At 42.4% G+C, this 14,269-nt stretch overlaps 2 protein-coding genes across 2 annotated transcripts in view; both read left to right on the forward strand.

The window, feature by feature from the left end:
* Window positions 1-8,763: 8,763 nt before the first annotated feature.
* POC1B (POC1 centriolar protein B) overlaps window positions 8,764-14,269 on the forward strand; it is a 45,166-nt gene continuing 39,660 nt past the window's right edge. Inside the window, exons 1-2 of the mRNA XM_063155869.1 lie at window positions 8,764-8,931; window positions 9,012-9,096. Coding sequence (XP_063011939.1) covers window positions 8,764-8,931; window positions 9,012-9,096 — 253 coding nt within the window. The remainder of the gene's footprint in view (window positions 8,932-9,011; window positions 9,097-14,269) is intronic.
* On the forward strand, window positions 9,209-14,171 carry GALNT4 (polypeptide N-acetylgalactosaminyltransferase 4). The gene is made up of 2 exons (XM_063154925.1): window positions 9,209-9,340; window positions 9,563-14,171. The coding sequence occupies exon 2, from the start codon at window positions 9,585-9,587 to the stop codon at window positions 11,334-11,336; it is 1,752 nt and encodes a 583-aa protein (XP_063010995.1). The 5' UTR covers window positions 9,209-9,340; window positions 9,563-9,584; the 3' UTR covers window positions 11,337-14,171.

Consider the following 14,269-nt stretch of genomic DNA (forward strand, 5'->3'; position numbering starts at 1 on the left):
AGTTCATGGAGTGGTGGTGTTACAGGCTTTTATCTAATTGAGCAAAGTACAGGTGAAATTAAATGAAATGCCAAATCAGTTCTGATCTTGCACACAAATGCTGCCTTCTTCTGCCTAGAGTTGCAGAAAAATTTTGCTACACTTAAAGAATCTAGTGTTGTATCAGAATTGGATTCTCTTTTTATTGGCTCTCACATAATTGTCTATGAAACTTTAATGCTAATGTAAGAAGGCATTATGGAACTGCCATTCTGATCTTAAAAAATGTTGCAATACAAAAAAGTTTCAGAGTCCATGCATAACGTGCATTGTAAAACCAGAGGGCTGGCTGATCAAATGTCATAGTAATGAGATGATTCAACCCAAAATTTGACATTCTAACATTTGAAAAAATAGCTGAGTTTCTGCAAAACAGAAACATGGTCTTTTTTTGCTAGATATAACACATTCCTTTTGAAACTAAAACACGTTTAAAACAAGTATGTTTAGAGAATGTGGGGGAGTGCCTACAACATTAACTTCCAATATGCTGTATAATGGCTCTCTACCTTAAAGGTGCAGAAATCTTTATAATTTCCATCTGTGGAGTCAATATATTGAAGCATGTTTCATTTAAAAAGTCTTAATGATTCAATAAAAGATAACTCTACAGCAGGAGGTTAAAAGTATTCTGAATTGCCATTTTTAAGGAGCTTGGGATGATGCCCAGCCAATTCTGTAGTCATGTCAGTACTTGAATAGTTATTATGGCTTTAAATCTTACTGACTTCAGTCTTTTTCAAAAGGGCCATAAACAGTCCAAGTCTGAATATCAACTGAATGATCAAGTGTCAGCTTGATACCAATTAACACAATCAGCATTTTACATATTTGAATGAAGTGCTACAGGCTTTTTGATCACTGGATGAGGAGTGCAAGCTGATAAAATACCACTTGAGAAAATTATTTTCCATTGGTTTTCTTTATTACTGTTCCCAAAGGCAATCCGCACAACCAATAGACCCCTCAGTGTTTGTTTCCCAAGGTCATGCTTCATCTCTGACAATAATTGTCAAAAAGACTGAAATACTGGGACACACTCGTGCATGCTATCATATACCCAGTTTGGAACATTGCACTTGGAACCAATCCAAGTCCAACAATTAAGCCATAGATAGCTATTTCCAAACTGACTACATCTGAGATATTGCCAAAAAACCCAGAAGTGCTCCCGTGGCTTTCTTGCTTTGTTTTAGTCTTGCAAGTCTTGATGATTTTGCTGTAACTCAGAGAAATCAGGCCTCAGTGGAAACTTCATGGAAAAAATTATTCATGTACTAAGCACCCTAATAAAATTATACAGCTCAAGTGGTATGCTCTGGTGTTATGAAATGAAAGGGCTTAGCCATTTCTAAGAAGGAAATGTGTTATTTTTCTGTTCATGCCTGTTGGTCTACCATCTCCAAGCTTTTGAACAAGCTTTGCCACCTGCCAAGGAGGATCTGGTGTTGAGGATTTCTTTTGCTCTCCCAGCAGGGAGTGTCAACAAGTTCAACTTATAAGTACCTGCACAGTCAGCCTTGTCAGCTATCAGCAAAACTGTAGCTTTTATAAGCAAACTGTTCCACCTCATTGCAGGGACGTGATTGGGTCAAACTGCTCCTTTCACAGAATGGAGACGCAGTGTGTGATGCTGGCCCAGGTTACCACTGCTCTCTTCCTGCAGCGTTCCCTCTGTTTCATTTCAACAGCTCCTGTGACAGTGTGGTGAACCACACCGGAACCATTTCTGGGCAAACTGCTGCTGCAGGCGGCTGGGCTGGGCTGGGCTGGGCTGGGGTTCTCTGCTCAGCAGCAGCTCAGCACAGACCTGCTCCCCCCGGGACTCCTGCTGCCCAGCTCAGGGAAATAACAACCAAGGCACTGTGCATGAAGGAAGTAGGAACTGAAAGGGGAGAGTGGAAGGAAACATATGAGCAATGAGAAGGTTTCTGAAAACTTTTGGGGAAGAAAAGCAGGGTAACAGGATAGGAGTAAGAAGAGCAGAAAACATGAATATACAAGTCAAAAAGCTTGTGTTTTAAAGAAGATTTATCCAGCTTAAGGCAGTAATGTCAGAAGCACTACAAATTAAGCCCTCTACTTATGCTAGAGTATTTCAGTCACTTTTTGATAAAAACAGTTAATGTTCTGTGATACAACAGAATGCTGTTAACTCCTCAGGAAGCTGAGGGTTTTTTTGGAAAACTTGTTCTAATGAGAAAATTGTGGGCATTTTTCCTTGCTTCATTTTGTACTGCTAAGCAGATGCCGCCTTCTGCTTCATCCCACTCTGATACCACTCCATTTTTCTCTCTGCATCAGCCACACAAGTAACAGTCAAGCAAAAATCTACATGATAGCAGCAGGAAGCATCTGTGGCAGTCCGTCATGTTGTGGGTTTGCCAACTGTCGTGCTGGGAAGTTCTTTCTCCCCAAGCACCCAGTGCTGCAACAGAAAAAAAAAAAGGAAGCAAAAAAAAGAAGAGTACAGATGGAAGGATTTCTTGTCCAGAACAAGTCCCTGCCCTACTCTGGTAAAGTAGTGATGAACGCAGATGTGATTGGTAATGTTGTCTCTCATATCTCCTCTGCAACCATCCTGAAATGAAGCAGCTGCCACTGCTGCCTGAGTCCTGTCCCACAGGATGGGTAGCTAACCTAAGAGAATCAGTCTCCTAGTTCTTCTGAACACACTAACAGAAGTCTGGTTCAGCCCTGGCAAAATAAACCGGCTGCTTAGACAGATGCCACAAAGCGGCAGCAGAGGAGAGAGCAGTGACATTTCTAAATCAGCACCCAAGTGGTCATTTCAAAGTGGTCATTTCTGGACCGCTCATGAGATACAGAGTCAAGGATCCTTTTAGAGGATGCATGGGGGGTGTGGAGCTGGGAGACTTGCACTATGACATTGCACTATGACTAAAACAAATGCAGAGAGCACAGCCTCTGCTAAGCACCTGGAGTCTCTGGTGGGTCAGACCTCACCCTTCAGAAAGCAATTAGCAGAAGAAATTAACATCAAGGATGTTGTAGCTGCGGTTGTTCAAGAACCATTAGGGTCCTTATTTTTCAGTAATTGTGGCATATTGTTTTTCCTCACCTGTTTTTGTAATTACAATTGTTATCATTTGTCTTACTTTGTACCTGGCAGTTGCAGACATTAGTTTCAAGCACTTATTTTAGCTTCACTGCTATTGGAAGACTGCTGTTGAAAACATGCACTCCAAAGAAACTAATTTTATGGAGGATTATAGAAAAATCAGAAACGGGATTAATGTCTAGCTCACCATTCTTATTTCAGCACTCAAGAAATAGCTAGTGTGCTTCCAGGGAGTACTTACCCCTGAAAATTATATATAAATAAAATTCTGAGTTATAAGAGTTTTTTTTTTTTTAGGCCACTTGCTAAAATTACCTATAAACATGCTTAATATAGTTCCACTTCGACAATTACATTTTTTTCCTGAAAATTTAGGTGAGTTCTGATATCAAGAGCTCATTTTTCTAGTTAGATTTCTTATTCTAGATTCCTCGTTCATGTTTATTCTATTCCCTAGATCATTCTCCTTTAGGTGAAATGTTCCCTTCTAGTGCATACCTCAAGAGTTACTTTACCAAACCAGGCATCTCCATACAATTCCCCAGTTTTCATTGATTCACCTTTGCAGCTAACATCCATGTTATAGCAGATGAATGATCCTGTTAGAAGATGTACTAAGTGAAGATGCCCTAAATCATTCTGTATAGCATCTTCTGAAGCATTAATAAATTTGTACTAACCTTTGCTATGTTGTATTAAATTCTTCTAAAATTGATCTAGCTCTCACAGACTCAGTAAGACACAGGAATAGTAATAGATTTTTAAGTGAACATTACTAAACAATTTGCTAAAGCAAATTTATTCCAATACATTGAATTTTGCAACATGACAATTTCAGGTATTGTATGGCAAAGAGACACCAAACTACATATCTATTTAGGAAAAAACTGTTTGACTTATTTTTAGAAAAGCTGGATGAAAGTGCATTGAAATAAAAATCTATTTACCGACATACCCATGTTACTGGCAAAACAGCAACACAGGAAACCTTACTGGTATTGATCATCCATTAAAATATTCAGGGGGAAAAAAAAGGAAGGTGATCTTTAAATTTGAAATTGCATATGGGTATTCAACCACATAGCAATGCTACTGATATAAAACACCATGATAAGATTATCCCAGAAAATTTCATAGTAAAATCTGTTCAATTATCCAAAACCAATTAGTGTCTACAAATTTACTGAGATTCAAATAATGCACATACATTATAAAGGGCAAGAGTTATAGTCTGGCATTTAAGGTAACACTAAGAGATTTAAATGCACCTCAACACATGCTGCATATTAGTCTGTCAATGTTTTTATTGTGCTGTTTGGGTACAAAGGGAGGAACATTATGGGATTTAATCCCTATAGTCATTATGAAGATATGTATCTTATACACAAAAGTATCTAAGGAAAAAACAAAAAATGACTTTTGGATAACACATATATAAATGTGTTTATACAAATTCTAATGTCTTTAGGTTCTTTGGCAGAGTAATTGTCACTCTCAACTTCTAATCCAGACGGTTGTTTTAAAGTGCTGGTCTTAAATTATGCAGTTTTCTTTCACATGTGTTTCCCTTCAGGCATCAGTAATAAGAGAGAAATTCTCTTATCCATCCTTCTGTACAAATACAATCCCTACACTGAAAAAAGAAAAATCTCAAACATCTATCTGCATCAATAGACTACTCAGCATTTTTGCTGAGTAGTCTATTGATGCAGCATCTCCTCTGGACCTGCTACAACAGGTCCATGTCCTAGAGTTGGAGGCAGAACTCCAGGAGGGATCTCATGAGAGCAGAGCAGACGGGGAGACTCACCCCTCTCAATCCAGTAGTCATGTTACCTTTGATGCAGCCCAGGATACATTTGGCTTTCTGGGCTGGAAGTGCACATTGCTGGGTGATGTCCAGCTTCTCATCCATTGGTATTCCCAGCACCTTCTCCACTGTTTTCAATCCATTAATCCCTCAGTGTACATTGACACTGTGCATTGCCTCAGGCCAGGTGCAGAACAATTTTAAACTTCATGATGTTTGTACATGCCAATTCCTCATGCCTGTCAAGGTCGTCTGGTGCCCCCTGATGCAGTGTCTCTGTCATAGGCAGCCATGAGGTTAGCTGGGCATGACTTGCTCTTGGCAAAGCCATGTTGGCTGTCTCTAATCACCTTCATGCAACCACCCGTCATAGGCTTTCCATAACTTCCAGCAGGACTTGCTCCATGATCTCGTTGGGCACAAAGGTGAGGCTGATTGGTCAGCAGTTCCCAGGGTCTGGGTGTGATAATCCCTTCCCTCCAGTGCCTGAGATAGTCGCAGGTAGTCACTGTCACTCCAGTCACTGAATGGCAGTGACTTTTCAAACATGATGGAGACATGGCTCTGCCATTACAGCTGCCAATTCCCTCAGAACCCCAGGAGGTTTCTTAGACTAAAAGTAACATCATAAGTATTCCAAATCATCCTTGAATTTCAAATTGTTACGTACCTACTTGATATTCTTTTCTTTCCCATTCTCTTCCTGCCATTGGCAGAAAGACTTCAATGGGATTTTGATATGAAAATTTCAACAGAAGCAAAAACCCAACACTACTCCACAAGTCATTTCACAGATTTAATATTTATTTTCATAACCATTTTGCTGGAGGAGAAAAAATGTAGGATCAGAGGACAGAAAGAAAGATCATAAGGTATAATGGTTCTATGACACCAAGACAGCCTGCAATTAAATCTTTGTGCCCTTGAACTACATTCTCTTCCTGCATGTAGGTGGATGAATACCCACGTGGTGGAATAACACCATGCTGGCAAAGCAGATCTCACACTCCCCTCTAGTGACAGAGCATGACCTCCTGAGGCCTCTCAGCAGCCTGGACTGCTCTGCTGCTAACACTGCTGCTCCCAACAGGAGCCCACAGAACTATAGCTGGGGCTCTTAGTCTTGTTTTAAAGTAGGGTTAACACTAAGTTAAAATACCTCATTTTACATGAAAGAAATTTTGGTGGGCTACTATATTGCTAGTATATTTGCCCCTTATGCTCATGTATTGTTTTACATCAATTATTATTATGAAACCATATGTAATTAGTGTAATTAATGTGTGCATTGCAGCATTCATGCACCGAGGTTATCATGTCTGTCCACGTGTCCTTGAATTCTATACATCCTTTTACTAATTCTTTTCCTGCAGTGACCATGCAGTCAGCACAAGCTGGAATTACCATCTTAAAGTGTTCTTCTCTAGATACAGTTTTTGTTTGGACATATTCTACCTTAACACAGTGCCTGAGAAAAAACCAACTCCATAGCTGCTGAAACAGCAGCCTGCTGACACATGATGCTTGGAACACATTTTCTGAGGCACCATTTATCATTGTCATCACAGTGCACAACAACTTATTACAGTAAATTGCTCCTGCATATCACAATCTTAAAAAGACAATGCCAGCTCATAATTGTGTTATTAGGAGATTACAATAATCTTTAAATAATTTCAAAAATAAAATCTATACGTACTAATGAGGGAACATAATCATCATAAAAACTATTACCTGCCAGCTTTATAACTACAGTCACTCTAGCTAATTACATGTCTGCAGTAAAGGAATACTTTGCTTCCTACGTGCATTTGGGAATCCTCAAAGCACTCTCAGCTGAGGAGAAACAGCAAGAAATAGATTAACTTTGTAAACCCCACAATTTGAGAAACACTCATCTATCCATTTGTAGAAAGAGAGATGCCACCCTCCTTCTCTCCAAAATCAGAGCCCTTCCTTTGCTTTATGCCTATGACCTGGCAATTTATAGTCCAGGATTTCTGTGGGCAGGTAGAGATTCCAGTTTATTGTGAGCATACCAAAATTAGTAAAATATACTGACCTGCTGGAAGCATAGCAGCTCTAAAGAAAGCAAATGGAAAGGATTCAGCAGGACTGGGAACTGTCATTCAGCTCAGTTTCCAAAAAAGTAACATGTTTCTGACCACTGGGTTTTAAGCAGCTTCCAGAACAGATCCAAACCTGAAAACACAAAGTACAAGAAATACTGAAAGCACGCAGCACACAATTAAAGCAGCAGAGATTGTATTTTCTCCCATTCAGGAGATGAGAAGACGCAGAATAAATTAAGATCACACAAAGTTTAGTAGTAGCCCAGAGGGACAGAATCTAAATGTAGTCTCCCTGATGAGATACATCATTCACAGCTGAAAAAAACCTGGCAGAAAGAAGATAGTTGTAAAAAAAGTTGAGAAAGGCTGGAAGACTTTAATAATGGTGAAGAGGTCAATTTAAGTTTAACTAGTTAACTTACTGTTCCTGCAGTGGGGTAGAGTGCAGAGCATTTAAGTCTTCTCATTACTAACTTTTTTAAATGCTACATTTTACTTTGTGATCTAAATAATAGTGACTAAAACAAAAGGATGGGAGGGTGAGCTGTGTGGAAGGAAAAAAATCCAAAACCAAACAAAACTCCACCAATAAGCCAAACTAAAACCAAATAACGGCAAAAAAGCTGTAGCTTTTGCTAGGTCCAAGTTAAAGTTAATACGTCTCGTCCCACCACTTATATTTATGAAAAGTGTTCATATGGTGAAGTCAAAATGGCAAGTTATCAGCCTACATGACCTCACTGTAAGGACTGCTAGTAGATTTTCATGGAAACTTCCTTATATACTCGTGATAGTCCTACTTTTTTCACCACTTCCAAAGTTATTATTTTAAACGCGCATTTCATGGTTAAACGCAATTTATTTGGAACTGTCCTATAAGTGACAATTCTTATACGTTGGCCTAATTACTGACCTGATTCTGTAAATCTAAAAGTTTAATGTCAGAACGCCCAGTAACAGACTGGATTTAAAACAGGAGGGAAGGGTAATTGCAGTATGAGTTACTCCTTCAGGAGCACTGGCCACTGGCGGATCGAGTGACAGCTTTGACATCGCAGCCATTCCTTAGCGAATTGCTGCCAACCATGTCTTTCCTAGCAGAGCTATGGAGCCGTACTTTTCCGGCGAGGCTGGTTCCCTCACCTAGGTAATGAACATTCACAGCACTACTATCACCAACGGTGCAGCACTGCGCTTTTCCTAATTTTTGTTTAACATCGGTGTAGTTTGTTAGAGCACTAAAGGTCTGTTAAAAGACCACTCTGCATGATACAGACGCGAGTGCCAATTTGGAAATCTAGAAAGTCCGACCGAAATAAGAACCTAAAGAAGACAAGAGGCCAAACTACCTAAGGCAGCTTAAAACAAAATCAGTCCGAGGTTTTAAACACAGCTGTCCTGCACGAATTTGGAAGTCACAAAATCGACGTAACGCTAGCCGAGCGTTCCACCTATGTCTGCGGCTCCGCCGCACCGTGCCCCGCACCGAGAGCTCTGAGGGCGCCCGCAGCCCCGAAGCCGCCGTGTCCCGGCCCGGCCCGGGGGTTCAGCCCTGCCCGCCCGCTCCGCGCGGAGCCGGGGCCGCCGGGGCGCTGCGGCTTTAAGGGCGCCCCGCGCCCGCGGTGCGGCCCCGCCCCGCGCAGCGCGCGCGCGCATGGGCGGATGGGGCTCCGCGCTCTTGGCGCGGCGCATGAATCCGGGGCTCGGCAGGCCGCGCCCGGGGCGCGGGGCTCTCACGGGCCGCTCCCCCCGCTCCGCCCATGGCCTCCCCGCTGGTAAGGGCTCGGCCCCGGCAGCCAGGACGGCCGGCAGGCGAGCCGCGGCCGGCGGGTGTTACCCGGCGCCGAGAGCCGCCCGGCCGCGGCTGCCGCCCCCGCCGGTGGCGACGCTCCGGACGCCGGGACTGCGGCTCCCGCCGCGCGCGGGGCGTTAGCGGCCCCTGAGGGGCGGGGGAGGGCGAGCGCGGCCGCCCCCGCCCGCAGGCTGACGCTGCGCACCCTCTCCCCAGGAGGACCCCGTCCTGATCCGGCGTTTCCGCGGCCACACGGCGGCGGTGACGGGCGTCGCCTTCGACGCGAACGCGGCGGAGCTGGGTGAGTGCTGGGCCGGGCGCCGTTTGCTTTCCGGGCGGGGCAGCCCGCTCCCTCCTCCCTCTTTCCCTCCCCGGAGCCGCCGGGCCGTTCCGGGCGCAGGTCCGGGCGCGGAGGCGGGGCGGGCTCCCGCGCCTTCGGGCGGGCTAAGCAGTCTCTTCCCCTTCCTTAAGCGACAACTTTTTGAGCAAACCACAAGGCTGGAGGAGGGGTTTGTCCCGCGGAGAGAGAGGAGGAGGAGGAGGAAGTAAGTGAGGGGAGCGCCGAGGCCGGAGGGGCAGGGGCTTCTCCGTGCCTCCGCCGCCGCCCCTCTCCCCCGCGGTCCCCCTGGAATCTGCCGGGCCCACCGCGGAGGGCTGGCTGCAAACTCTGCCGGCGTCCCGAGCCCGAGGCTGGGAGTGCCTGCAGCCCCATCCTCCCTGGGGCGTGGGGAGAGCCGGCAGGAGTTCACGGACCTTTCTCTGCCAAGGAGCTGCTTTTAACTATTTAAGATGAGGATTCGTCTGGCGAGAAGATGGACGTGGATCCGCAAAAGCTGCCTGTTCCTGGGCTTCTTAATGATCGCTTACTTTGTGGTCGAGCTGTCCGTTTCTTCCTTCGGTGCCTCCCTCGCCGGCAAGAGCATCACTAAAGGGAAATGGGAGAGGCGCTTTTCTGACGGAGCAGAAAAAGCTGTCGATTTGGCTCGTCCAGTTTATGACAAACCCCCACCCGATCCTTATGCTCCAGGAGAATGGGGCAAACCCTTTCGCCCCCAGCTGAGTCCTGAGGAGCAGAAACAGGAAGAAGAGCTGATTGAGAAGTATGCAATAAATATTTATTTAAGTGATAAAATTTCTCTCCACCGGCACATTGAAGATAATCGACTGAGTGGTTGTAAAACTAAATCTTACAACTACAGAAGACTGCCCACAACATCTGTTATAATTGCTTTCTACAATGAAGCCTGGTCAACACTGCTGCGGACGATACATAGTGTTCTCGAAACATCACCCTCAGTGCTTTTGAAAGAAATTATACTGGTGGATGACCTGAGTGATAAAATGTATTTGAAGGCTGAACTCGAAAAATACATAAGCAGTCTGAAAAGAGTTCGCTTGATAAGAACCAACAAACGAGAAGGATTGGTTCGTGCACGCTTGATTGGCGCTACCTTTGCTACAGGTGATGTTCTCACATTCCTGGATTGTCACTGTGAATGTGTTTCCGGCTGGCTGGAACCACTGCTCGAGAGGATTGCTGAGAATGAGACTGTTATTGTTTGTCCTGTCATTGACACCATTGACTGGAAAACATTTGAGTACTACATGCAAACGGCAGAGCCCATGATTGGGGGCTTTGACTGGCGGCTGACGTTCCAGTGGCACTCGGTGCCCAAACATGAACGTCTCAGGCGCAAGTCGGAAACCGACCCCATCAGATCCCCAACCATGGCTGGTGGCTTGTTTGCTGTCAGCAAGAAGTATTTTGAGTACCTGGGAACCTATGATACAGGAATGGATGTTTGGGGAGGGGAGAACTTAGAATTATCGTTTAGGGTTTGGCAGTGTGGAGGCATGTTGGAAATTCATCCGTGCTCCCACGTGGGCCATGTGTTTCCAAAGCGTGCGCCCTATGCTAGACCAAATTTCCTTCAGAACACGGCACGTGCCGCTGAGGTGTGGATGGATGAGTTCAAAGATCACTTTTACAACAGAAATCCTTCAGCAAGGAAAGAAAACTATGGAGACATTTCTGAAAGAAAGATTCTTAGGGAGCGTTTGAAATGCAAGAGTTTTCACTGGTACTTAAAAAACATATTTGCTGAGTTGCATGTACCAGAAGATCGTCCTGGCTGGCACGGCGCTATCCGCAGCACAGGAATACCTTCAGAGTGCCTTGACTATGTCTTACAGGAGCATAATCCTACTGGCTCTCACCTGTCTCTCTTTGGCTGTCATGGTCAGGGAGGCAACCAATTTTTTGAATATACATCAAATCAGGAGATTAGATTTAACTCTGTAACTGAGCTATGTGCTGAAGTCCCTGAGCGTGAAGACTTCATAGGTATGAGGAGCTGCCCAAAAGATGGATCTCCTGTCCCAGAAATTATTATCTGGCACTTCAAAGAAGATGGGACTATTTATCATCCTCATTCAGGGAAGTGCCTTACTGCTTATCGCACAACTGAGGGGCACGCTGATGTGCAAATGAGAGCTTGTAGTGCTGGAGATAAAAATCAGATTTGGAAATTTGAGAAATAATCACTACTGGTAGTATGAATCGGATGGACTGTGATCTTCAAGCTTTGAATGGAACGTGTGAACAGAGAGCAATGTTTGATTGAATACCTTGAAATGTTTTCACATCTCTCTGTGGTGGTGTAGAAAGTGTCTACTATGATGAACTGTATGGAAAGCAAAAGTAAATAGTGCAGTCCGGTTTCTAAAACATGGATTAGAACATCTAATGCCTTTATTTTTGTAAAATTTTGGTTCATTATTACTTTTCTCAGTCTTGATTATAAAACAGAGGCTTCTGAGGGGACTGACGCGGGATTTTTTTAATCTTAAAATTATGCAATAATTCAGTGAGATAATGTTCTGTGTAAACAAAAAATTTTTACTTACAGAAGTAAAAGTTAAGGTTCTTGCAGTGGTACTCGCTGACTGTGTTACAGATACATTATAAAATATGTATCTAACACCCTAAGTAATGCTACAGTAGCATGTGATTGAATGGGCATTGATGTGGAAAGTTGAATGCAAGCCTTGTAATGGTCTGCATTTTTCTGGAAATGTACATGCTGTTAAGGGTACTATATTCTACAGAAGAATAGGAAGTTTATTTACTAGAAGGGTTTTGGCACTGCTTTGCAGTCTTGTACCTATTGTAAAAATCTTACCCCATGGGGCTTAGTCAGGAGCTCTCATGCATTTAGAGGAGAGCATGGTAGCAGTGGAACCAAGGACATGCTGATCCCAGAAATGGAAGAAATAGGGTTGGCTACAAATAAGAATTTTGTTTAAAGGCAATGGAGAAGGAAAGGAATCACAAAATTGCCTTAGCTACTGCTGTTTTTCAGCTATATATTTAATGTATACATTGTTTCTGTGTAAGCTTTTCCATGTTCAGCTCCACATCTTAGAGACACAAAAGTTGTGTGATCTAGACCATGTATGGGTTTTTCGTTGTTGTTGTTTTTTTTTTTTTTTTTTTTTTTTTATTTGGTCTGTCAGCAGGCTAGAGAAAGGTAACAGAGGAACATTTGGGCTGTTTTATTTTGCTTTTTGTGTTTTGGCAACAGCTGGCATGGGTCAACCCTAGGAAGAGTTTTGAAATAATACAGCATAAGTTGCCTGTTTCTAGTCAAAACAGTACCACTGGAGACCTTGGGTAAGACTGGGAAGCTGAAGCTTCTGACATGAAGGGAGTTGAGAAGACAAAGGAGAACACTAAGATTTGTTGGTGATACAAATAATTACTTGTTTAGAATGTTTTGTTTTTTCTGTTATGCTGAGTTTTTGAAGAATACTGATTCTCGAATAGTGTCTCTTAGTGTCCCTAATCTGTTTTGATAGTGCTTATAGATGGTAGTCATGATAGATATATTGTGTACTTGAAAAAAAATCTTGCATTACTATCTGTATTTTAGTTTCGTAAGATTTAAGTTGAACACTTTTCTTAGTGTGTTGGGCATTCCAGCTGTTTTTATTACTCTCACTGAAGTGATAAATGTTCTTCAGTAGCCATAGTGCAGTAAGTCTTTACATGGGGCTGGTAGGTAGAAACTTAAGCTAGTGAGCATTAGTGATCTGGATACTTGAGGAATGTAGTGGATGTGCACTTACTACAGGTGTTAGCAGGTAGAAAGGTTGAAAAGGGACAAGTGGGACCTGATATAGTTGAAGTTTTCCAAAAATAAAGTAAGAGTAAGTTATAACATATTCTTAAATTGTAGTGACTTGAAGGCTTTGAGAGGTTTGGGTGGAAGCAGGTTAACATAGAAGATGAACAGAAGAAAACGTGGAGCTTGGAATGCAGCATTGAGTCATGCTAAAAATGCTTGCCACTGTGTGGCGTGGATTCTTTTAAGACTTTAATTTATTTTTAGGCAGTTACTTGCAATTTGGCTTTTTTTCCCTTTTTTATTTTCCTTTTCCCCCTAAGCTGAGTTTTTGTTGTTGATGTTTTTTTTTTGTTTGTTTGTTAAAAAAAAAGGGAACTTTTTACTACATAAGGGAAGCATTCCTGAAAAATTGCATTCCACTTTGCAGCAGGAATTCTTTTGTGTACCTGCAAGTTATAAACCATTTATCAAATTTTAAAAGACAGCCAGTCGTTATGTACTGGGGCAATAAATTATATAAAGTATGTGCTTTTGTGAAAACTGTAGGCTGCTTTTCTGTAGGCTGTTACATTCAATAGAAGTGACAGGGAAAACGCCTAGGTTCTCTTATGTGCAGATCATAAATAGTGTGTGCAATGCATGTTTCTTCAGATGAAAGTAATTAAATGATATGAATACAGACTATGCAAATTTTATACAGTTAATTTTTTAGCACTTGGCAGAAACTATTTTTTGTGTAAAGAAGTACCTTCAAGTTAAACCTGACATTCAAAGTGTTCCTTATCTATTTAAGCAATAATTATAACTGAATCTGCCTCTGAGTTTGAAAAGTTATTCTCCCTATGTATCTGAACCCTTCCTCCTCCCCATGACCTCCCTTTCTATGTTTGGAGTTATTTAGAAACAAACTGGGGAGAACAAAAAACCACTAAATTAAATTACCTGTCGCTAAAAAAAAGAACAAAAATTTAAAACCTTCCCAATGGGAATAAAAAACGTGACTAAAAGGAGGAGGGGCAAGAGAGAGAAAGAAAGAAGGAAAAAACAAACAACACCTCACTATTTCAATACTCCTATCCAATTATTTTTCAGTATGTAGAGATTTCTGGAAAATCTGAAAATCTGAATAGTTTTCTATTCTGTTAGACTTTGAAAATTTGGTGAATGGTTGTACATATTTTAAACTACTGATTCTAAGTGACTTAAAAAAATTGAATGTAAACTTTACACTGAATAAATGTGGAGGGCTTTGGGATTTCTTTTGAAAAAATAAAATCCAGAAAATTAAATGTTGACTAGTGTGCTGATTCCTCTCAGTTCTTTTCCTCTTTTGTACATGCATACAGA

This window comes from Melospiza melodia, chromosome 4 (genome assembly GCF_035770615.1).
Source record: "Melospiza melodia melodia isolate bMelMel2 chromosome 4, bMelMel2.pri, whole genome shotgun sequence".
NCBI lineage: Eukaryota > Metazoa > Chordata > Aves > Passeriformes > Passerellidae > Melospiza > Melospiza melodia.